Here is a 23595-nt window from a genome sequence, read left to right on the forward strand (position 1 = left end):
TTCTATAAATTTAGGGGATAGACATCACACAGTAAGTCTCTCAAGTAACAGCAGCGAGTGATCAACCCCAAGCACATGCAAACGTGCACACAATTTTATTGGAAACTCAGAATATCAAACCGGAATACCAAGAAGAGAGTCTGATAAACGGATAAAACGAGCAGTTACGGCTTTAGGGCTCCCCGTGCAATGTTCAGGTGTTCTGGCTGCATGGCCCTGAGAGACTACACTTCAGGCCAGCTGGGGAGAGGTGAGTAGTCAGCTGTCGCATCTGAAATAATAAAAGTAAGTCTAATTCCCCAAGGAACCGAAGGTGAAGCGAGGAGGTGGGGAAACACGAGTCGTGGGCATGGTTGTGTCCAGTCACCGGCTGGACAGCTGGATGGAAACACCGGGAGGCCGAGAGAGGCGGGGCGATAAACCCCGGGGATGGGGCAGGGCTGGGGGAGGGGCGAGAAGGATCTCCCCCCAGAGAGATGCCCAGAGCGGTGAAGGCGCTTGCATGAACGAGAGGACAAGAGTGCCAAGGACAGACCCTCCTGGGGACTCCCCATGTACATGTCAGAGGCAAGAGAAGGGAGCCTGGGGCGGGAGAAAGGACCCCAGACCTAAGGCTCAAAGCAAAACGGCGACTGTGTGAAATGTTTTTTAGGACCACCTGCCTGACGGTCATCCTGGACTTCTTGAGGGGAAGAAGGTAACTGACCACCTGCCTACAACTGCCTAGGGCCCCAGATACTTCATAGGCTTGAAAAATTAAAGGTTAACATGTGGAAATTGGTACTTTTAGTGGAGGTGCTGGGGATTGAACCCAGGACCTCGTGCATGCTAAGCACGTGCTCTACCACTGAGCTCTACCCTCCCCCTCAACTTGTAGAAAATTGATACGGAATGACTTTTTTTGGTGGTAGAGAATATGTCCCCCAAGGTTATGGCTTTACTGCCCTGTAGAGCACAAACCAGCTCTGTCTGTAATGTAGAAGGCATATGTCAGCATTCTTTCCCCAAACGGCACGGCCTCTGCTCCTCACACGCTCGTGGAGTCCGCAGTCTTGCCCTGTTGCTGGTTTTCCCGTCGGTTCTGTGAGGAAGACCTGCCGTGTCTAAGGACCGTGCTGTGACAGCTACAAGGCTGCCCTTCTGCCGTGTGCCATGAGCAGCTGCACGGGGTGGGGACGCAGGCTGGTCCAGGGGCCTGGGCTGAGGATGGAGGTGCGGAGGGGTCTGAAGAAACAGCCATGGCGTCTATTAAATCAGGAAGCAGTGCTCTCCATCAGCGGGCTGGGGTAGGTCATGGAATTTAGCAACTGCAGCCGTACTGACAGGCAGGCCTGCCAACAACGGTGTCAGAGGCAGAAAGCTCAGTTTCAAGAACCTACAGAACTCGCCCCGGGTCGCGTGGCCCGCCAGCAGCGGAATCTGAATTTAAACCTCTGCTTTCATGTCCTGTGCTTTTGCTGTTACAGCCCATTTCTTTCACTGTGACCTCACGCACTACGCAGGGGACTGAGGGCTGACGGCCAGGGCCACGCCACAGAGCAGTTCTACTGAGGCCAAGGGGTAGTGGGGAGAAACCTCTGCTTCTGCTAGGGCAGGCACATGGCTAGGTATGGGCAGAGAAAGGGGGACACAGGCCAAATGGCAGGAATTGGGCAGAAAGGAGGGGCACAGGCCAAAAACAGGAAACCCTACATCATGTAGGCACCAGGGGTCCCTGGGCAGAGGAAGAAAGATAGGAACCTCTGGGCTGATAAGCGGTCACACCTTTTGGGGTGATGAGCGGCCTGGAGGGTGACAAAGAAAGGTAAGAAAAGGCAGGAATCTCCACTGTCTGAATGTTACCTTTTGCTCATTATGCACTCATTACAATAAAATTAGCCTTGCAGATCAGAGGTACCCATCATGCACTGAGGCCATGACACTTCCAATCCAGACTAAACAAGGACTAAAAGCCCTCCTCCCCTCAGAAAGATGGATTTGGGATGAAAATCAGGCAGTATGACCCCAAATCCTTCCCTCCCTAATGAATATTCCATCTATTCACTTTTATACCCTGTGTAACCAACTTGCCAAAGAAACTGGGGCAGCTGCTCACCCGAGCCTGCCCGCTCTCCCTCTGAGAGTGCACCATCTACCCCTTAATAAATCCCCACTTTCCTTTCTTCACCTCCGGGTCTAGTCTCTGAATTCCTTCCGGGCCGGGACAAGAACCTGGACCCCGGTTACATCTACCGGCAACACTCCCTCTGCCGCCGGCCACGCCTTCGCTCTCTGCTGCTCCCTGACCCCCCTGCTCTCTGGCTGGCTCCCACTTCTGCCGGGCCGGCTGAAACTGTTCTCGAAAAGGATATGAGTCAGTCCACGGCTGCCAAAGCCAACGCCTTTTCTTTGTCCCTACCATCTCCGATTGTCCCCCTGCCCCTAAAGCCGTGGGCTTCCTTCCTCCTGGGCAGAACAGGACCACCAGAGAACCAAGACGGCCTCGGGGGACCTCCAGCTCTGCGTCAACATCATTCTTGTCGCTTTCTGGCTTCACCCAGCTGGATGCGCATGGAAGGAGCAAGAGTCAGAGACCCACAGCGCTGTTGCCGGCTTAACTGACGTTGGGAACCAAGAAACCCGGCTCAAAATCACCCCCCTAGTGGGCTGTCTGTGCTCAGGCCACTGCCTTAGACCTTCAGCTGTCAATTCTGCAGATTAGAAGTCCCCATCACGCACTGAGGCCATGACACTTCCAATCCAGGCTAAACAAGGACAAAAATCCATGAAAATGTTGTTATCTAGTCCTTTCTACGGAGATCTTTGCTCAGTCTGCTTTACGAGCAATTTTGATACTGATGTTCAGAACCTTCTAGAATGATAGCAAGCAGTGGCCGGATGGGATTTAAAAAACCCAGGCACACATCTCCTTGTGCTCACACTCTGGAGAGCTGGATTCAGTAGGTCTGGGGTTGGGTCCAGAAATGTGAATCCTTAAAAATGCGCTGGGGGCTTGTGGGGCGCAGGGAGGTGTGGGAACGGCCTCTCCTGAGCCTGAGGAGCGGGTTTAGTTGGATAAATGCACCCTCTGTGTGGCTTTTGCCTTCAAGCTACAAAGCTACAAAGCAGTGACTTGTGCTGCCAAGAGGTGAAGGTTTTGTTGTGACTCAGCATTTTCGCTCTCCTTCTGATGAACTGTGGCTCACACAGGGCAGTGCGACAATTAGGATAATTGTACAGACCTCTGGGCCTGCTTACTGTTTGCCTCTCATGAGGAGGAACAAGCTGGGGGCTGGGGGGTGGTGGGGGTGGAATGGGACAAGGTTCTCTTCCTAAATAATCGATGGTTAAAACCAGCAATTTCTTGTAATTTCCTGTGAATCTTCAAAATTGGCATGACAGCCAACCTGTATTCCAAGAAGGGATCGTGGTTCTTATTTATATGATGATAACTGTTAAGTGAGCTCTTAGAGGTGCTTGGCATGAGAAGTGGTCCAGAGCAGGGCTGGGGAGCATCACACCTGGATTTAAATGCCAGCTTCCTCCTTTACTTGCTGTGTAACTGCGGACAGACATCTAGCCTGAGTCTCTGCTCATCTGTAAGTGTGTATAGTCCGCACCTCACAAGGGTGGTTGTGAGTCAAGCATATGAACATGCAGAGCTTAGCACAGAGCCTGGTGCAACCTGAATGCTAAGTTCGTGTTTTCTGTGATCATAATCATTATTTTGTTGTCATCATCCTCATCTCGTATTTATAGAGATGAGACTACCAGACTGCGGGAGTCTGTATAAACTGAAAAGACCTCTGAAGTCTCTGTTAAAAAAAAACATTAAACCAAAGTGTCCTCATGGAGGTTTTAAAGTTCATGCCTAGGAGACACCGTTAATATATATGCAAGCTAGAGTCACCCGAGAGACAGTTTGCATTCACATCATCTTTCCTGCTTTAGGAAACTTGTTTGTGGCATCTATTCAGCCAATAATTGGACAAGTACATCTTAATACTAAAAGTCAATTGAAATCTATTTTCCAAAAAGAATCAGATTGCCATTAATCCCTGAAAACGGCTTAACTCGGCTGTGAATGTTTTTGGGTGAATACTAACTTTGAAATGTCACCTTTGTCATCAAAACTGAATGCCCAGATATCACTCGCTTGCCTCATAATTACTGAAAACTTTCATCTCAGCAGAGGGTAGCCTCCCCAACTTGCCAGTCACAGCAGGTGCTCTAGTCGAAGACCACGGTTTGTGAGCAGCGCGTCCCCAGCTGGTGAGTTGGAACACTGCATTCCTTTTAAGGTACCAAGAAGTCAGTGAAACTTGTTCTTACAACATTCTTGAAACTGTCACTCTCTCTTTTGGGGGGAATCTATATATTTATATAGTATTAACTTAAATATGTATTATATGTATAAGAAATAAATGCTCTGTACATATTAATTTATCCCTATGTATATTTAGAAAGAAATCATTGAAGTGTTAGGATGGTCCAGGTCTGGGTGGGTTGCGAGGCTACACTCTGTGAATTAAGTTCCAAATGTCCCAGGCCATGCTGTTCAGTTCAGTTCAGAAGAATATTCTTGACCATGACAATAACAGTGTGACTGCGGTTCTTAGTGTGATGTGTACCGAGCACCACTGCTGGATTAGATCTTACGCAGCACTGCCCCGTGGGGCCTTGACTGCTTCACAAAGGGGAAGGAGCGTAAGCAAATGATGCATATTAGCGTATTTTGAGATCGATGGGGAAATGGGACAACATAAATACTAAGTAGCAAGATTATTAATAGGTATTGTGTATTGGGGAGTTTAAAGTTCTTTGTGTTTAACTATTATCACAAATTGGCAGATGGGAAAAATCTGCCCTTGAGCGAGGGAGAAAAGCTACCTATATTTTGGGGAATGCAGAGCTCTAGCTCATGGCTAGCTTAGGTCAGTAATTACAAAAATGATCATCGTAGACAGGATTTTGACTGTGGAAGCATCACTAACGCAGAGCAGGGCACACGCTTGTCCTTTGTGTGAAGTGCAGATATTCTGGTACAATGCACACTATTATTTTTGCCGGAACTGGCACAGAAACCCTTCATTCAGCGGATGTGTGCTGGATGCCTGTGATGTGCCAGGCACTGTTCTAGGTACTCAGGATACATTAGTCCACAAAAGAGATGACAAACAACAAACAGAAAAGTCCCTGCCTCGTGGCGCTTACCAGTTACCAGAACAGTGGTTTGCAGCCTGTGGCGAGCCCCAGCACCACGCGGAGGGCTGGTGCAAACACAGATTGCTGTAGCTCTCCACCTCCCGCCCCGGCAACAGTGTCCTCCTGGTTTCTGAATCTGTCGGTCTTGACACGCTCCTGGCTGATGCCCTTGTGGCCAATCTGTGCACGACCCTTTGAGAAGTCACACAACATATGCACACACTGCAGTCAACGCAGATACAAGGCACACGTTGTCTTGAATGTGTGCGTCTAGTCTCGGCAGCCTGATGTAATCCTGTGGGGAGTGTGCAGAGTGGGGTGAGGACGGATGAGCAGAGAACTACCTTGTTTGGTGCACACTGTGATTTGTCAGGCTCCGTGCTAGGCATGATGCATGTATTTTGCATGAAATCCTTTTGATTTTACAGTATCATATCACAGATGAGGAAAGCATGGCTCGGAGAGGTTGCATAATTCACTTAGTAATTACCATGGCTAGTGTACCAGTCAGGGCTCTCCAGACAGAGAGAACCAATAGGAGAGCTATATATACATATATACACATAAAATATGTGGATTTGCTTTAAGAAGTTGGCTCATGGGATGGTGGAAGCCGGTAAGTTCAAAATCTGTAGGGCAGGCTGGCGGGCTGGAAATGCAGGCAAAGTTTCTATGTTAGTCTTGAGGCTGAATTCCTCCTAATCTGGGAAAACTGTCTTTGCCCTTAAGGCTTTCAAGTGATTAGACGAGGCCCACCCACCTTATGGGTCCTCTTTTTTATTTGAAGTCAAACAGTAGATGTTGACCATGTCTGCAAAATACTTTCCCAGCAGCATGGAGACCAGTGTTTGAAGAAACAACCCTGCAACTTAGCCATGACACAAAGAATCCACCTGACAGCTAGTTATGGCTGCGACTCATTTTCAAGACCAGGTCTGTTTGACTTCCAGGCCATTCTGCCTTGCCTCGGATTCCCCACAGGGGTGGGCTGATCAGACAGGAGATGCACACTTAGTTCTTGCTGAAAGAGATTACATGCAAACTTGGAAGACAACAGCAGTGGATTTGGATGTGCTGAAATTCAAGCGCATATTGGCCTCTGCTTCATTTGCTAAGAGGTAATCACATAAGCAGAGGAACCACTTGCCCCACAATCCGTCCACAAGGCCTCCTGTGATGCCAATATAGACACCCGCTGCCCCACTCCCTTGTTAGGCAATCAGTGAATAAAACACGCATTGCAGCCAGGACCCAGCTCTTAGCTTTTCAAGTCTGCACTTCACCCAGAAACCCCGTTCTTGTGGAAGCAGTCTTTTGATTCCCCTGCCCCACTGTCGACTGAAAGGGGCGTACCCTCCTTCTTCCCCAGGTCACTTCATTTTTGGCCACCGTTCTCACAAAATATATTTCCCAGGATATAGCGCCATCTGGTGAGTGAGAGGAGCTCTGCAGACATTTCCTCTCTACCTGCTCTGAGAGGAAACACAGCGACTTGCCAGGGCACGTTTTTCCTTGGGTGAAGATAAAACAGGCTGTGTGTGTGTGAGTGTGAGTGTGTTGTACGTATGTCTCGTATGTGATGTCTGTGTGATGTGTGTATGTGCTCTGTTTGTGGTGAGTGTGTGTGTGTGTGTGTGTGCGCGTAAAACATTTTCCACGTGACACAGTTGTTCCAACAGCTTGGTTCTGAGTCTGGCAGACAGGATGTGGACTTGCCGATTCAGGTGAGGAACTTACGTTTAGCCTCTTCGAGGCTCTGGATGCAGAAGCCCCAGGGGCAGCCCCGTTTTCCCCGCATGGGGAGGTGCCCGAGGCGGGACTCGGGGCAGGCGTCTGGGAGGAGGGCTGAGGACCCGGCAGATAGTGTCCTGCCGTGTGGACACCAGGCTGGGAGGGACTCCTGGGGCTGGGGAGGCTTCTAGAAGCCCCGAGGGCGAGGGGCTGAGGCCCTGGGTGGTGCTGCGCCGGCTCAGTGCTGCTCTTTGCCCAGTGATGGCCCCAGAGGAGAGAAGTCGCTGGGGGACAGGAAAGGTTCCTGGAGAGACAGAGCTCTGGGTCCCTGCGGTAAGGGTTTGATGTGTTAGTGTGTGTGAGTGTGTGTGTGTGTCCATGCCCGCAGGTGTGCCTTTGTTTGTCTTTCAATGTTTTCTTTCATTTTCTCTGTAATGCCTGGCATTTTTAGTATTCAGCCTTAAAAATACCCAGACCTCAGAGTTTCACCCTTCTGTAGGACCTTACAAGGCATAAAATACTTCACATATGTTCTCGTTTCATTATTTATAGCTCGGTAGGCCTTACTGGCCCCATGTGGCAGGGGAGGAAAAACACTGCAAGAATTTGATGGCTTGCCTGAAAGTGGAGGAAATCACAGTCCAACCTGAGTACCAGCCCTGGGCCATCTCTGCTCCCCCAGAGCCAACCTTCCACACATGCTAAGTGCTTCGGGGACGCGCTACAAGGCTCTGGTGCTGTCTTCAGCATTTATTCTGCTTCTTTCTGTTGAATGGCAAGCGGAGGACGCACCTGCACTGACTGGATCCATCAGCGTCATCACATGTCTGCACGTCCGTGATCCTCACATCCAGAGTCAAGGATGTGAGCGAAATGGCATCAGTAAAGCCAAAGCTGCTTTACTGAAACCAGCAAGCACTTTGGGGGCTACGCTCCCCAGTAACTGTGCAGCTAGACCTCCGGGAATGATCAGCTTCCCCCGTCTCCCAGCTCTGTGGCTGCACTTGTGTTAACAGCAGTAAACCGCCCGGAGGTGACTCTGCGGTGAGACAGCAAAACAGCCAGGAATCCAGTCTCCCCTGAGCTGCCACTGTTTCCCTCTCCTTCCCCAGGGCAGTGCATCTCTCAGCCTCTGGCTATAGAACTGGGGAGGTTGGGGCAGGGGTCCTGGGTAAGGGGCGATCGATTGCAGATGATTAGCCTGTGTCTGCATCAGCCAAGCACCCCTCTGAGGTGTTCTAGCCATTCGTTCCTTTACCCGCCGGACACCTCTGCTGCGATGTCCAGAGTGAACTTGCCGTCTCTCCCTGGATACATTGCTTTCATTCCTGGGTTATTCTTCCAGTGAACGGCACCACCACCCACCCAAGTTGGAAATTTGAGCACCGACCTTAACTTCTCTCATCCGGTCCCTGAATTCATTGCCAAGGTCTGGTCCTCCCTCAACCCCACAGCCTCTCTGTGTTCTGCCGCTGCACCTGTCGGCACCCGGATGAGTCTCCAGTCTTGATTCTGCTAGTGGACCGGCTGCCGTGCCTGCCCCCAGCCCACCTTGGCACTGAGGTGAGGGCTTCCCCAGCTGCTGGGAACTGGGGCTGCTGATGGACCTCTGCCGAGATGCTACCCAGGACTCTCCCTAAGCCAAAGCCTCATTCAAGTCACAGTCCTCTGTGGAGGTGGGGACCACCTCCACCAGGTGCCCGATGGATGCCTATGATGGTCGGGTGCTCACGGTCAGCCTCCAGCCGCCTCAGAGCCGTCTCGGCTCCCAGCCTCCCCAGGCTTCCTCTCCCCACATCTTCTGTTGCACCAAAGTGCAGCTTCTGCCTCTGCTCGGTCCTGCTTCCTTCTCTGCCTGAGGCTGCTCCTAAGTGCCCTCCCCCTCCCCCTGACTCCTCTCATCTGTACAGCTGTTTCCCTGGGAACCTGACCTGGGACAGCTGGTGCCAGGAGTGGTCCTAGGACGCAAACTCCATGGTGGGGGTAAACTGGATACCTGCCAGGTGGTTGCCAAAGAAGAGGCTGAAAAAGAGTGGTGAGAAGAGCGCCTCTCAACAGGCAGAGCAACTGACCATATGCTTTGTGTGGGAAAAAAGGGCCTAATTTGAGAACATATGTAAACTCAGAGGCAGTGGTAAATGTCTTAACAAGCTAGTTAAGGGCATGGAAGGAAAAAATCTGGGAGACTGAGGACAGAGACGACCAGGAGATCCGCATCTGAAGCCCCTGTGAGGGTGGGCGGGAGGCGTGAGTGTGAAATGTGCAGCAGTCCGTGCCCCTGAGCGAGCACCCACCATGGAGAACGGGCCTTAAAAACGAGGGGAATGGTCCAGTCAGGTGACGTCAGCCAGCCTCTGGCAAAATCTAATTTCTTTCCATCAACACTTGGAATTTTCTTCTCTTCTCTTCTCACTGTACATCCTTGGCATGGTAAGTGGCTTCCCACAGGCGCCATGACAGCTCCGAGGCTGACCATCAGAGGTCAGAAAGTGGGGGAGGCCCAGTTCCTGAGAGTCCTCGCCCCTTCCCCAAAGTGGTTTGAATACTCCTCCCACTTGTTAGCATATGAAGTTGCTGAGCCCATAAAAACCAGCAACCCCGCACCTCGTGGCCGTCCCCTTGCCCTCTGAGCCGGCCCGCCCTCTGTCTGCGGAGCGTGCATCCACTTTTACTTTAAGCACCCACCCCCACGCCTCGCGGCCTCTCTGGCCCCCTGAGCCGACCCACACTCCGTCTAAGAAGCACGTATCTCCCTGAATAAAGCTACTTTTACTCATCTGTGGCTCACTCTTGAATTCTTTCCTGCATGAAACCAAGGACCCACACTTGGCAGGACGATTCCCAGGGACTTGCCCGTGACATGGGACACGGCCAGCCTCTTGTCACTCCTGCATTCAGGTGGATTGGAAGCTGGACTCTCAGGCAGCAGCTGGGAAAGTAGGAAGTTAGGCCCTCCAGGGAGCAACTGGGAGGTGCGTGTTTTTGCCTGCTCCCTCTCTACTGGGCCTGGGTGTGTATCTGCGGGGGTAGGTGTTCTGTGCCCACTAAGAACTGTTTCTTTGTTTGGGACAGTCATGTGGGGCCCTGGAGCAAGGGGGCCACCCCTCGGGTGGCCGCTGCAGACGCTGTGCGTGCACACTCCATCCAGGGAGACACTGGGGCCTCGGTGCTGCTGCGGGAGCCGGCTGCAGGGAGAAGGCGGGAGGGGTGTCCACCTGCCTCCCCGCTGTCTGGGGAGGACCACGGCCAGCCCCTAGTGCCTGCTACATTAGGAGCCTGGCCCTCAGGTGGCAGATTTCAAAGTGTGCGGAGAAACCTCTTTCATGAAAGACTGAGGGATGGATGGTTTTGCCTGCTCCCTCCGTGCTGAGCCCTGGGTGGGGGGGGACAGCCGTGGTGAGGGCTCGCGCCTCTGTTAAGAACTGCTTCTGTGTTTGCTCTGATCTTACGGGTGTCATGGACACAAGCCCTGGTGGTTTTCAGGGTGAGCTGTTTTGGGAGCCGCCCCTTTGGTGGGCATCTTAACAGCTTGCGTGCTAGACGTGGGGTCCAAACCCTTTGCTCCTCTGGGAGAGGCCGGGTGTTGGGGGTTCCCTTCCAACTGTAAGGGACGGTGCTGGGTGCGGGTTTTATGGCAAGAGTGTGTCTCAGTCTTTCCTGTCTCCGTGCGGGTATTTCCTCGCTTGTCTGAGGCGTCGGAGTCGCTCAGCTGGTCGCCGGAGGAACCCTTCACCGCCCAGGGTGCAGCTGGGCCGGCGGCCCCCATTTCGGCGCGCTTGGCTGCGCTTCACAGAGAGCGGGCTTTTTACGAACTGAAGATGGTGGCAGCTCCGCACGGAGCTCGTCCTTCAGCGCCGCCTTCCCGATCGCGTTTGCTCACTTGTGTCTTTGTGTCGTATTCTGGTAATTCTTGCAGCATTTCACACTTTTTCATCATTATTGTGTGTGTTATGGTGATCTGTGCGGTGCCAATGGCTGCCTGACGAGGCCCTGCGACCCCACACTTCCAGCCCTTGGGCAGCCGCCTGCTCCTCTTCAGCAGATGCAGTCCTTCCTTCCCTGGCAGGTGTTTTTCCCTGGTGGGTGCTGCTCGCCCTGGCGGGTGTTCGCCCTGGCAGAATGAACAGCCCTGGGAAGTGAGCAGCCTCACTGTAGCTCAGGCTGACTCGTCTTGGCCCATGTTTCTTCCTTATCGGAGTCATAAATTCCACTCCCCTGCTTGTCTCAGCCTCTGTCTGCATCTTACTGGGGTCATAAACCCACAACCCTCCTGTGTACCAAAGCCCCTTACCTCACGTATAGCCAATCAGAAACGTGTTCCCTCATCCCTTTGTGTTCACAGTCCCTTCATCAATAAAAGACCTGCAGGTTCACCCCAGTGCTCACACAGGCATCTCTCGTCTGTGTGGCCCGCTGTTCCCTACAACAGCATACCTATTAAACTCTTTCCTTGTCTCTTGAACTTCTCTTTGTCTCTGGTAAATTCTTTTACTGCCCACAACACTGGCCCACCCTGTCCCCCAGCAATCTGTGATCTGTGACCTTCGATGTTACTATTGTGATTGTGTTGAAGCACCATGAACCGTGCCCATAGAAGACCACAAAGCTCTATAGACCAGCTGTCCCCCCATCTCTCTCCCTCTCCTCGGGCCTCTCTATTTCTAGAGACAAAACAATATTGTAATTAGGCCAATTAATATTCACACAATGGCCTCTAAGTGTTCAAGTGTAAAGAAGAGTCACACATCTTTCACTCTGAATCGAAAGCTAGAAGTGATTCAGCTTAATGAGGAAGGCATGTCCAACGCTGAGACAGGCCTGAGGCCAGGCCTTCTGCACCAGTTAGTCAAGTTGTGAATGTAAAGGGAAAGTTCTTGAAGGAAATTTAAAGTGCTACTCCAGAGAACACACGAATGATAAGGTAGTGAAACAATCTTATTGCTGATATGGAGAAAGTTGGAGTGGTCTGGATGGAAGACCAAACCAGCGCAATGTTCCCTTATGCCAAAGACCGACTCAGAGCAAGACCCTAACAGTTCAGTTCTATGAAGGCTGACTCAAGAGATGAGGAAGATGCAGAAGAAAAGTGCGAAGCTGGCAGAGGCTGGTTCACGAGGTTTAAGGAAAGACGCCGTCTCCATGACATCCAAGCGCAAGGGGAACAGCGAGCGCCGAGTAGCAGCGGCAGAGTGTCATCCAGAAGACCTAGCACAGAGAATTCATAAGATTTTTGGTGTAGATGAAACAGTCTTATCTTGGAAGAAGAAGCCATCTAGGACTTTCATAGCTGGAGAGAAGTCAATGCCTGGCTTCAAAGCTTCAAAGGGCAAGCTGGCTCTCTAGTTAGGGGCGAATGCAGCTGCTGACTTTAAGTTGAAACTAATGCTCAGTCCCCATCCCCAAGTCCTAGTGTCCTTAAGAATTAGGCTAAACCCACTCTGCCTGTGCTCTGCAAATGGAGCAACAAAGCCTGGATGACAGCACATCTGTTTTCAGCCTGGTTCACTGAATATTTTAAGCCCACTGTTGAGAACTACTGCTCAGAGAAAAAGGTTCCTCTCAAGATACTACTGCTCACTGACAGTGCACCTGGCCGCCCAGGGGTTCTGATGGAGGTGGGCAATGAGATCAATGTCTTCATGCTGCTAGCACAACTTCCGTTCTGCATCCATGGATTAAGGACTAATTTCAACTTGCAAGTCTGATCATCTAAGAAGTACATGTTGTAAGTGTGTAGCTGCTGTAGCTAGAGAGTCCTCTGATCGGTCTGGGCAAAGAGCATCAGAGGTAAACTGAAGACTCCTGGAAAGGAGCACCCTTCTAGATGTCGTGAAGGACATCCAAGATTCATGAGAGGAGGTCAAAATATCAACATTAACAGGAGTTTGGAAGAAGTTGATTCCAACCCTCATGGACGACGTTGAGGGGTTCAAGACTTTGGTGGAGAAAACAACTACAGACATGGTGGAAATAGCAAGAGAACTAAATTAGAAGTGGAGCCTGAAGATAGGACTGAATTGCTGCAACCTCATGGTAAAACGGTATCAGATGGGGAGTCCCTTCTTATGGATGAACAAAGAAAGTGTTTTCTTGAGATGGAATCACTCCTGGTGAAGATGCCATGAGGATGGCTGAAGTGACGTCAAAGGATTTCGAATACGACCAAAGTGACTTGATGAAGCAGTGGCAGGTTTAGAGAAGATTGACTCTAATTCTGAAAGCAGTTCTATGCGGGTAAAATGCTACCAAAGAGCATGTCATGCTTCAGAGAAATGGTTCATGAAAGGAAGAGTCAATTGATGCTGCAAACTCCATTGTCTTAGTTTGAGAAACTGCCACAGCCACCCCCACCTTCAGCAACCAGCACCCTGATCAGTCGGCAGCCACGAACATCGAGGCAAGACCCTCCACCAGCAAATGCATCACTACTTTCTGAAGGCTCAGATGGCGGTTAGCAGTTTTTAGCAATAAAATATTTTTAAATTAAGGTATGTATTTTTCCTGGACATAATGCCATTGCACATTTAATAGACAACAGTATAGTGTCCACATAACTTTATGCCACTGGGAAACCAAAACCTTTGTGTGACTCACTTTGTTGTCATGTTCACTTTGTGGTGGTGGGCGGGAACTGAGCCCGCGCTGTCTCTGAGTTGTGCCTGTACACTAGGTGTGCCCGTGGGAGGAGAGGCGCTCAGGAGCCTCCCAGGTCACCATCTTGGCCCACTCCTCCCTGCCCACTCTTGCAGAGTACTTTCCAGGCTTCACGGTGAGGACAGATATATGGGGGAGAAAGACGGAGTTGCCATTCATTCAACAAACATTTACTGAGTAACTCTTATGTGCTAGGCACTGGGGCTCATAAAGACAGAGCAGGGACAGAACTTGCACGGAGACAGTTCTGAATCTCATGAAAGAGACAGGGAAACAACATTTCAGTGTGATGCATGTGTAACAGACGTAGGTATAGGAGTCTGAGAACATGGAGGAGGTGGTGAGGTGAGCAGATGGCTTTCATGGAGGAGGTAACATATGATTGGGGTTTTGGAGGTTGAACAAGAGTTTGGCAGGCAGGGATGGCACACTCCCGTTAGACAAAGTAGATTTATTCATGGGAGAGAGTGGGCAGTGTTCCCAAACTACTTTGATCAGGTGCAGCTAATGAAAATAATTTCCTGTGTAGCCTTGGACAGCACCATAAAAAGTCTGGACGTCTCCGTTTGCCTTCCTGTTGAATAGGACGAGTAACAACAACTCCTCAGAACCCCTGGGAGAGTGAATCAATCTATGTGGTTTATAAGAGCAAGTGTTTACTTATTAGAAAGCCTCTGGGGGGTGGGGGGGGACGTGGAAGGCAACCAATGCGGGGAGGAGAAGGAGCAGGCGCGAGCGAGCAGCAGCAAATGGAACTGGACTCTCATTAGCCTGTGAAGGATTGATCTTCTGCCACTGATTTCCCAAACCCCCAGCAGTTGCAACTTAAAGCTTGTTCAATATTTTAAAACCAATTTAAAACCAATTTTTGAGTTTGCTTTTCTTTTCAAAGTGTTGCATTAATCAAAAAATGCATTAAGTTTAGGGTCAAGCAGCCTAACCAATGGGAAAAGCCTGATGGGGCCCCAGGAGACGGGGGCTTGGCGGGCTGGATAATATAATATCAAAGACCAGAAACTGCTCAGCTTTAGAGGGAGGACAGTGGCAAGGAACCCCAGACGGCAACAAGGAAAAAAATCCTGCAAATGAATTGAACTGAAAAGAAATCTGAAGAAGGCTAATGAGGGTATTTTGTCATAGTAGCCAAATTCAGACGGGAGAATGCCTTCAGTTTCAAGACGGGAGGCTGTGATTTGATTTTTATTGTTAGATGTGTGGAGAGTCATTCTGTCAAAGATTTCAAGTCTGTTGGGGTGGCAGAGGGCGTCCATTTGGAGATCACTTCCGTTTCAGAGAAATGCAGGGAACAGAAAAGAAACTGGTTCTGTTAAAATAAAAACCCTTGGTGCTCTTGCCGGATGGAATTGGCCCTTTCAGTTCGATGAAATAGCTTGTTTGGTGTATCCCTTTCCACGTCCAAGAGTAGCTAGGGTTGGAATGAGGAAATGGAGACTCGGCGAAGCAGCCCGTAGGGAGTGTACTGGTTACTCTGTGTCCTTTTCTCCCCTCTGTCCTGCGCCTGGAAGGCGAATCCCATGGGCTGTGACCCTTGGACCCCAGCTGGGTGTGGCCATTGGGAGATTTTAGTAAGACACCCGAGGCTCGGAGAGAGAAGTGGAGATGTCTGTCCTCACTCCCCACCTCCCCACTTTGGGACCACTTCCGGCAACGCTGGACCTTGCGTGATTACGCCTCCTGTCATGAGCTCCTCCTTGGCTCTAGCTCTTGAGGTTAGTCCCCGTGTAATGTCATTTTCTTTTCTTGTCCCTTCAGGCCTAGGGCAGCCATGGCTCCCCACTGATGCTGGACTTGGAGGCCCTCCACATCGATTTTGGTTCTTGTGACCCTCGCTCACCACTGTAGGTGAGCGATGACCCTTCAACTAAAATCTCCTCATGCACCCATCTGAATAGGGGTCTTTTTCCTGCGGGACCTGGAATGGATCAGAGACTTAGAAACAAATGGCAGCAAAAGCCCCAAACACTAGTTGCCTTCTGTTCTCAGGCAATAGGGGACCAGCAGACTTTTCCAGTTCGGTTGGTCCATTGGCTTTGTTTTCAAATAAGAGGAAAAAGGCTCAGTTATCAGGAGCTCCAGGCAAGAAGGAGGCTCATTTCAGGGAGATCTTGTGAGGCCATCTCTTCCTAAATTTTCTTTCCTCTTCTGAGGTTTTTATCACACTGATTGTTTGTGCAACCCCTGCTGTATCTAATAAAGTAATAAAAACTCCATGAGAGCAGGGACTTTATCCCCAGAGCCTAGAACAAAACGTGACCTGTTCCAGGTGTTTAATACTACTGAATGAATGAAAGAATGTCTTTTTCTTTACAGATGCCACTGCGGACGGGAATGCTGCCTACCATTCCAGTAAAAAACAAATGTTGCCCGAAATCAAGCCATTCGGCACTGCAGCTCCCCCTCTCTCTCCCCTCCCCCACTCCCAGCGGTGGACCCTGAGGGGAATTCAGGACGGAGGAAACCAGACACACTGGGTGCTCTGCATACTGGCTCTACACAGCTAGGATGCATATCTAAGGGATAATTTCAAAGAGCCCAAACTGTTGAATCTTCCTGTACATAGAAAGGCACTAAAATTAGTAACTCAAGATGTTTTTTTCTGTGTGTGATTAGCAGTAATCTTTTGATGTTCCACTACATGTTTTTTTTTCCCCCCTGGCAAAAACTCCTATATATTCTGGCTCCTCCTCTACCTCTTCAGAGCAGTTCCTCAGAGCTATCTGAGAGGCTGTCTCCCTGCTGTAGTCCTCAGAAGGTGTCCAAGTAAAACTTAACTTGCAACTTTTGCATTGGGCGTTTTCCTTCAGTCGACACCACCATCATTCAACAGACATCTATCAGATGTCTATGCACCAGACACTGTCTAGGGAGGGAAGGCTGGGTAGATCACAGCCCACGCAGTGCCCTCTGCTGGAATGTGCTTGTCATCTCTATCCCACTGTCCTCTTGACAAACTCCAACCCACCCTCCGTGACTTTTCTAGGGACGCATTATACAAAGCTATACTCGCTAAACTTTATTCTAGACTACTATTGTCATTATTTACTTTCCTGTGAGTCTCCCCTGTGGCTCCCCTATGAGCCCCTGAAGATAAATGTCCTTATCTGCATTTTTTTTCAGAGAGCAGGGCAGATGCCTGGCCGGTGCCAGGGCTGGACGTCTTGTCCGCTCCTCGATGCCATCTGCAGACTCAGGCTTCTTGATACTGGTCATCCGCACTTCAGGCTCTGACTTTCTTTCTCCCCTATTTCTGAGTTTCTTTTCCTTTTAAAATCTGGGCGACCTCAATCATTAGAGCCAAGGTTGGTTGGTTCCTCCGGACAGGAGAAGGAAGGGCATTATCGAGTGGGTCTGGGACCTGGGCAGCTTGAGGTTAAGCAATGCTCTTCTTCGCCTTACTGCTACTATTTTCAAATAAATGGATGTGAGGGCAGCGCTTCTCGGAAGGCATTGTCCGCGTCGGTTGTCATGTGGATGTGAATTGCCAGACCACACCCATCCCCCCCTCCAGCTGCAGCCTCTAGTCTAGTCCAGCCCTTCTGGCCCTGAGGCAGGTGGATTTCAGGGTCATTATTATTCCTGACGTCAGCACCCAGGAAGCTTGCATTTGAACACCCCTGAGCTAAAAGAAGTCCACAGAAATGGCGATTCAGCCCTAAATCTACCAACGAGCTCCCGACCAGCATTTCAGTAGCTGCTGGGAAGATCTGAATTCACTAATTACGTTTATTTAGTTATGCTAATATGGAGTGAATACATCCACAGAATACCTGATAGAGATTCACTCCTTTATGCTCTCATTTTAGAGCATTCAGATAGTTAAAATTCTCTGCTGTGAAATTAAAATGTTCTGGAATTTCTGTATTTATGTGGTTCCTGTCAATAAAATGACTAAAGGATTTATCTGGGTGGATTCGGTGTTTATACGCTTGTTAACATCCTTATCAGGAGGAAAATAATGAGCAAATTCATCAACTGTGCTGAAGGTTTTACTCCTTTCCCCTAAGGTTTGGTTGATCATAATTAATAAATAAAAGACAATATATTTGCATTTCCCTAAGCCTGATATAGCACGTCGGAGGGTGAGGCTCAGTAAACACGCTCTTTACCTAATCAAGACTGAAATGTAGTTTAGCACAGCTCATGATATGGCTAAAAAACAGTGACATCCTTGCATCATATAATAAATCCATCATGTCATTCACGGAGACGGTTTTCATCAAAGATTCTAAACAAAGGCACTTTTGAAAAAAAATAATGTGAGTTTAGTATTGATTTCTCTGATTTAGAGGATGTTAAATTGTTTCATCTCCCTTCTAATGGCTCCTCTGATCCTTATCCCTGCTCCACAGACTTCTGGGAAAAACTGTCATGAAAGTAGCAACACACCCCACATGGCCAGTGGGGCGCCTGCAGCTCCACCCGAGGCAGGGAGTGGGTCTGCAGGGACTGATGGCTGGGAGGCCGGAGCCCACTTCATCACCGTGGCGGCAGGCAACTAGTCTGGTTTTGATTTTTTCCAGATTGGAACCTTCGAAAACAGCTCTTGTCCCTGACCCATATCCTGAGCCCTGCTTTAAGGAAGAGGAACTGTACCTGAGTAACTGCTCCCGAGGCTTCAAACAGGGCGCTGCATTCACCTTCGTGGTACGATTCCTTGCAGTCCCGGCAAAAGACGAGCTGTGGGGGAACACACGGGTGTTAGAGGTGGGGTTGCTGGCTGCACTTGGTCTCAGCACGCTGCTCTTTTCCAGGCTCATTATATTCATGCCTCTGACTTGGGTGATGGTTTCTGTGCCTAATTCCTTTTTGTGCAAAGAGAAATAAAGTTCTATTTTGATGGAAGTATTCACTCTTAACTAAAGAATGTTCCAGGCACTGTAGCAGGGTTTCAAAATTGAATGAGTCACATTTCCTTTCTTCTAGATGTTTCTAGCCTAGCAGAGGAGTCAGTAATGCAAAGAAATACCTGTAGTAGAATGTTATTGGTATGAGAATTTGAGGAAAACAATTTCATTTAAGAATTTCATGTCTAATCTTTGTTTACATATGCAGAGGATTTATACATCCGTGTTAATGGACTTATTTTTGTATCAAAAGCCAATTATGGAAAGAAGAAATGGGCTGTCATGGGTTGACTTATGTACCCCACAAATTCATATGTGGAAGCCTTACCCCCCAGAACTTCTGGATGTGGCTGTATTTGGAGACAGGGCCCTTAAAGGTAATTAAGGTAAAATGAGGTCATTAGGGTGGGCCCTAGTCAGTATGACTGGTGTCCTTAGAGAAGGAGATAAGGACACTGACACACACAGACTGGGACATGACCATGTGAGGACACGGGGAGAAGATGGCCAGCTGCCAGCTGAGGAGAAGGCCTCAGAAGACACCATCCCTGCTGACCCCCTGTTTGCAGACTCTTAGCCTCTGACACCGGGAGAAAGATCATTTGTGTCGTGGGAGGCCCTGGCTGGGTGCTGTGTTATGACAGCTCCAGGAAGCCAACACATGGGCTGAAATGGATTCCCCCGACACACTGGGGGACCATGCTCCTTTCCGTATTCACAGCTCCTTTCAGAAGAGAAGGGACCCAGGAGTCACCTGCCCTCCACTTGTCACCTTATGGAGAAGGAAGCTGAAAGACGTCTGGAATCACCAGGCCCCTCCAGGACCGACTTCCAAACCACCAGCCCTGCTCTAAGGGCTGCTGTGGTGGCTGAGGGTGTGGGTTCTTCTGTTGGACGCACTGGGTTGGGAGGCATCACCCTGTCACCTGCCAACCAAGACACCCTGGGACAGCCACCTTGGCTTCTGGGCGTAGAGTGTGATAGCATTCTTATTCCTTTTCAGAGCAGAGAAAGAATCCACATTTTGTGGGATACACTTTACTTAAGAAGGTTCAGGTTGGTGGCAGATATGTGTCTGTGTGTGTCAGGATGTCCTTACAGAAACCACTAGTACCACCAGCTTTTAATTTCTGACATTTAAATTTCCCCTGAAGTGAAAGCTGATTCAACAAACAGTATACAAACTGGATCTCAGAGTTCCTTCTTAAAGGATTTTTTTTTTAATTGTGTCTGCTCATCTTTGGGTTTGCCTCAAGACCCATCCCCCGGCTCTTATGCGCTATGTTGAAAAACTGTGGACCGTATGGTTCAATCATTGAGAAGAGCTGCTGTGTGATTTCACCCCTCCACTTTCCAGGGAGGCAAGTCTGATCTCTCGGCGTGACAGGAAAAACGTTTCACATCTTATTAGCTAGTGGATGAGATATAAAATCAGTTTCATGGTAGAGGAACACCCTGGAGGTTGATCAGTTTGTCAGAATAAATAGGCCTTTCCTGACACAAAGATATTAAACTCCCTCTCATGCTGGTACTACCGAATGGACTGTAGAAAAGAATAACGGAGAAGGAAGAGCATACAAAAATTAAACCCTCACCACTTCAGGATGGCAGGAGGCAAGTGAAAACTGCAAAAATGGGCTGGTGGTAATTTAGCATGAACGCACTTGCTGATTTGCTTCTATTCAGAGAATATAACTTAAAGTTACATACATCAGGCCATGGGCTTCCTAGGTAAATAACTCAGATCTGTCTCACACAAACTGGGGAAATAGCCAGAAGGTCTGATTTGATCTTAAAAAAAAAAGGTTCAGGTTTTTAATGAAGATACCTAAGACCCAAGACTGTCAACCAGGTGCTTGTACAAATGCTTAGGCCCTCAGTTCTGAAACTGTGCACCAAGGAGCCCTGGGGCGCCACAGCGAAGTCACAGGGGTGCAGTGGGACCTCGTACATCCTTGAGGGGAAACACAGTGCCACTCAGCATCTGGTGGACACTGTGAGTCACTCACTCAGGACAGCTCATGGTGCTAATGGAGATGGCGCTGCCTTCCTTGTGAAGACATCCTGTCTGCAAAGCTGGGTTTTTGGTTACTGTGATAAAAACAGACAACTACTAGGTGAATATCCATTTGGAATATGAGACGTACTTACTTAAGAATGAAATTAAAATATTCTTTCTTTCAATTTATGTGAATTATTTTTTTTCAAGTGACTATTAAGTTGCTAAGATATTAATTTTTATTATGTTCTTTGGACCTAAATATTTAATAAATAGAACTGCTAGGCATTTCTTTTGGGCTAGAAGCACCAGGAAAATCTTGTAGAGACACTAAGGGCATGGTGAACAGAGGAAGTCTGGGGAACTCTGATTAGGCAGATACAAAACTCCTTGAAATAATGTTTGGGGTCTTTTTGCAAAAACTCCCAGGGACACAGGCATTTCCTGGGAACCCGGGGAGAACACAGATCTGGCTCCAGCGTTCTCTCGCTCACTCTGCCGACCTACCTGCCTCCTTTCCGGGGCACGTGGGTCTGGCTTTAACTAGTGACGTAGAAGGCCACAATTTACCAGGGGCGTATGAGTCATTGCCTGTGGGCTCACACTTGCTGAGGCTCTTTGAGATGCCTTATGAGTCAATACAAACTGGATGGAAGAGACTACCACACATTTATACTGTATATTTTTCCTGGATTATTTTCTTTTGAGAAAAATTTGACAAATGCCACCAATTTCTGCAGTTTTTTAAAACAGAATTTCTTTAAAATCTTCAAAAAATCATTAAAGTAAAACACACTTATTCCATTGGTTCTTTAAGCTCGATTCCCTTTTTAGATTTGATCAAAAGCAACATATACGGACGGTATAATCTTAGTTCCTGTGATGTTAGTTTTACGGGTCAAGGTGGCCAGAGTATTGCTCCTAGTTATTCAATCAAACACTAATCTCGGGTGCTTCGCGGTGAGGGTATTTTGCAGGTCTGTAAGATCTAGAACCACTTTAAAGAAGGGAGGTGGTCCTCGGTGACATGGGTGGGGCTGATTCAATCAGCTGAGAGGTCTTCCGAGCAGAACTGAGGCTTCCTCAAGAAGACAGTCCACCTGTGGACCACGGCTTCAGGCTGTGCCTGAGAGTCCAGCCTCCCTTCCAGGCCGCCTGCCCTATGAACCTAGGATGCACCCAGACAGCCCCGCGTCGCATACGTCAGTTCCTTGCAATCAGTCTCTCTGTCTACAGACATACAGATACATTAGATACAGAGCTACCTATGCACATAAGTGTACACTAAATACCTAGCATAGCCATGTCCTAGATATTTATCTATCTGCCTCTAGATCTGTGGGGACAGCGGAGCACGTCTAGATGTTCTGTGTCTATGTCTGTATGTATATGTGTATCTCTCCTACTGGTGCAGCCTCTCTGGTGAAACCCTGGCTGACACAGCTAAGCTCCTATAGGAAACACTTTACTAGGTCAGTTTATTTTCACTAGGTTAGTTATTCTTTTGCAAAAGGATTGACATAAAAAAAACCCCACTATTTGCCTTTTCTATGTTATTTGAAAAATTGTAATTCAAATCTTTTCCCCTATTGGTGTTTAATCCCAAGTGCCCATAGGATGATTCGTTTTAGAACGCAGCACCAGGAACAGCTTAGTCACTCCCAACAGCGTGATGGTTCCCCTTTATTTGACAACGAACATGGTGATTCAGTACATTTTTGTCTTTGGCGTAGCTGCCTGGGAGGCTGGTGCCAAACTTTCCACTTAAATGACTTCATTTTAAGTTAAATTACCGATTACTCACTTAATTCGCTCATCTTCCTCATCTCTGATGCCTAAGATGAAGTACACAATTTTAAAGCAACTATTCAATAAAGGATAAGTTCAAAAAGACAAACTTGTTTTTTCTAATAAGCAATAGCCAAACAATTTTGGCAGTCATATTTCTGCCTTGCAATTAATAAATGTTGAGTATTTACTTTTAGGATGAGTAAAACCTTGGACCTGGACCAACACACGAAAGAACAACGCATTGCAATACGTGAAGTTGCATAGCGACATTTACATTTTAAACCATCAGATAGACTTTAGTGTTTACAGGAAGTCAGAGCCGTCTGGAATCAGAGGCCCTTCTCTACTATTTATTATCTGTGTGATCCTACATCTCTTTGCTTTAGTTTTTTGCATCTGTAAAGAAGAAATAACAAGATAATCGATATTTAACTCAGTTTCTGGCACAGGGTAAGTGTGAGAAATGGTTTTCTCATGGAGTTACAATGGTTTCTAAGCAGTAAAATTCTACAGAAAAGTAAGGAGTAAAGCACCTTATTCGTTCCCAGGATACGGACAACCACTTTGTTACAGGGAAGCCTCGAGTGAAACTGAGGGCCACCTGGGACGTGCCCAGCTCGTCAACTCCCCGTAACCACTGCAGAGAGAGGGATGTGTCTGCTCTCGCTTGGCTCCTGTTTGAGCAGAGGTACTGTCACTGTCAACCCCCTTAGGAAGTCCTGTGCCACCACACAGCGAGATGAACCTACTGTGCTATCACTCACGGTCACGTCAGATCGATGTTTGACTTTGATTTCCCATATGCTCATAACGGAGACATTTAAAAGGAGACAGATGTGTATGTTCTCTTTGGAAGCATAAAAAGGAACCCAATGAACAGGTTCCAACGCAATCAGAACATTCAAGTGGCTGCTGATCAATAAACTTGAGAACCAGTCGGTACCTCCAAGTGACGACCCTAAAAATAAGGGTTTGATCCTTAAAGTTGAATGATCTCTATATGAAAGCCCAAATTTCTCTGTGCTTGTTTCCTATCGCGACGGCATCTGTTAGAAAAGCACTTTATTATGTGCCACTTATTTGTCTTCCACAGCTCTGAAGTTCTGTGTTAAAAGAACAGGAGAGAATCAAATACCATCTCAGGACCCCTTACTGTAGTCGAGGGAACATCAAAACTGTGAGGCACACATCTGTACTTCTTTGGGGACAGATGAAATATCTGTCTTTTAGGGACATGACTTTCCAGAAGATGGCAGCAGTGATGTATGAGATTCAGCCTCTGTGTGTTCAAAATTGTATATCAAAAGAGTAGGGCGCCCCGTGGGCTGACTAGCCGCTGATAGATGCAGAACTCGTCCTGACAAGACAGTG

At 48.5% G+C, this 23595-nt stretch overlaps 1 protein-coding gene across 4 annotated transcripts in view; it reads right to left on the minus strand.

Moving 5' to 3' along the window:
• Positions 1–23595, minus strand: part of PRKN (parkin RBR E3 ubiquitin protein ligase) — a 1151747-nt gene that overhangs the window by 15827 nt on the left and 1112325 nt on the right. For all 4 annotated transcript variants that reach the window (XM_072966149.1, XM_072966148.1, XM_072966150.1 and 1 more), the window contains one exon: positions 18184–18267. In XM_072966149.1, coding sequence (XP_072822250.1) covers positions 18184–18267 — 84 coding nt within the window. The remainder of the gene's footprint in view (positions 1–18183; positions 18268–23595) is intronic.

This window comes from Vicugna pacos, chromosome 8 (genome assembly GCF_048564905.1).
Source record: "Vicugna pacos chromosome 8, VicPac4, whole genome shotgun sequence".
Lineage (NCBI taxonomy): Eukaryota > Metazoa > Chordata > Mammalia > Artiodactyla > Camelidae > Vicugna > Vicugna pacos.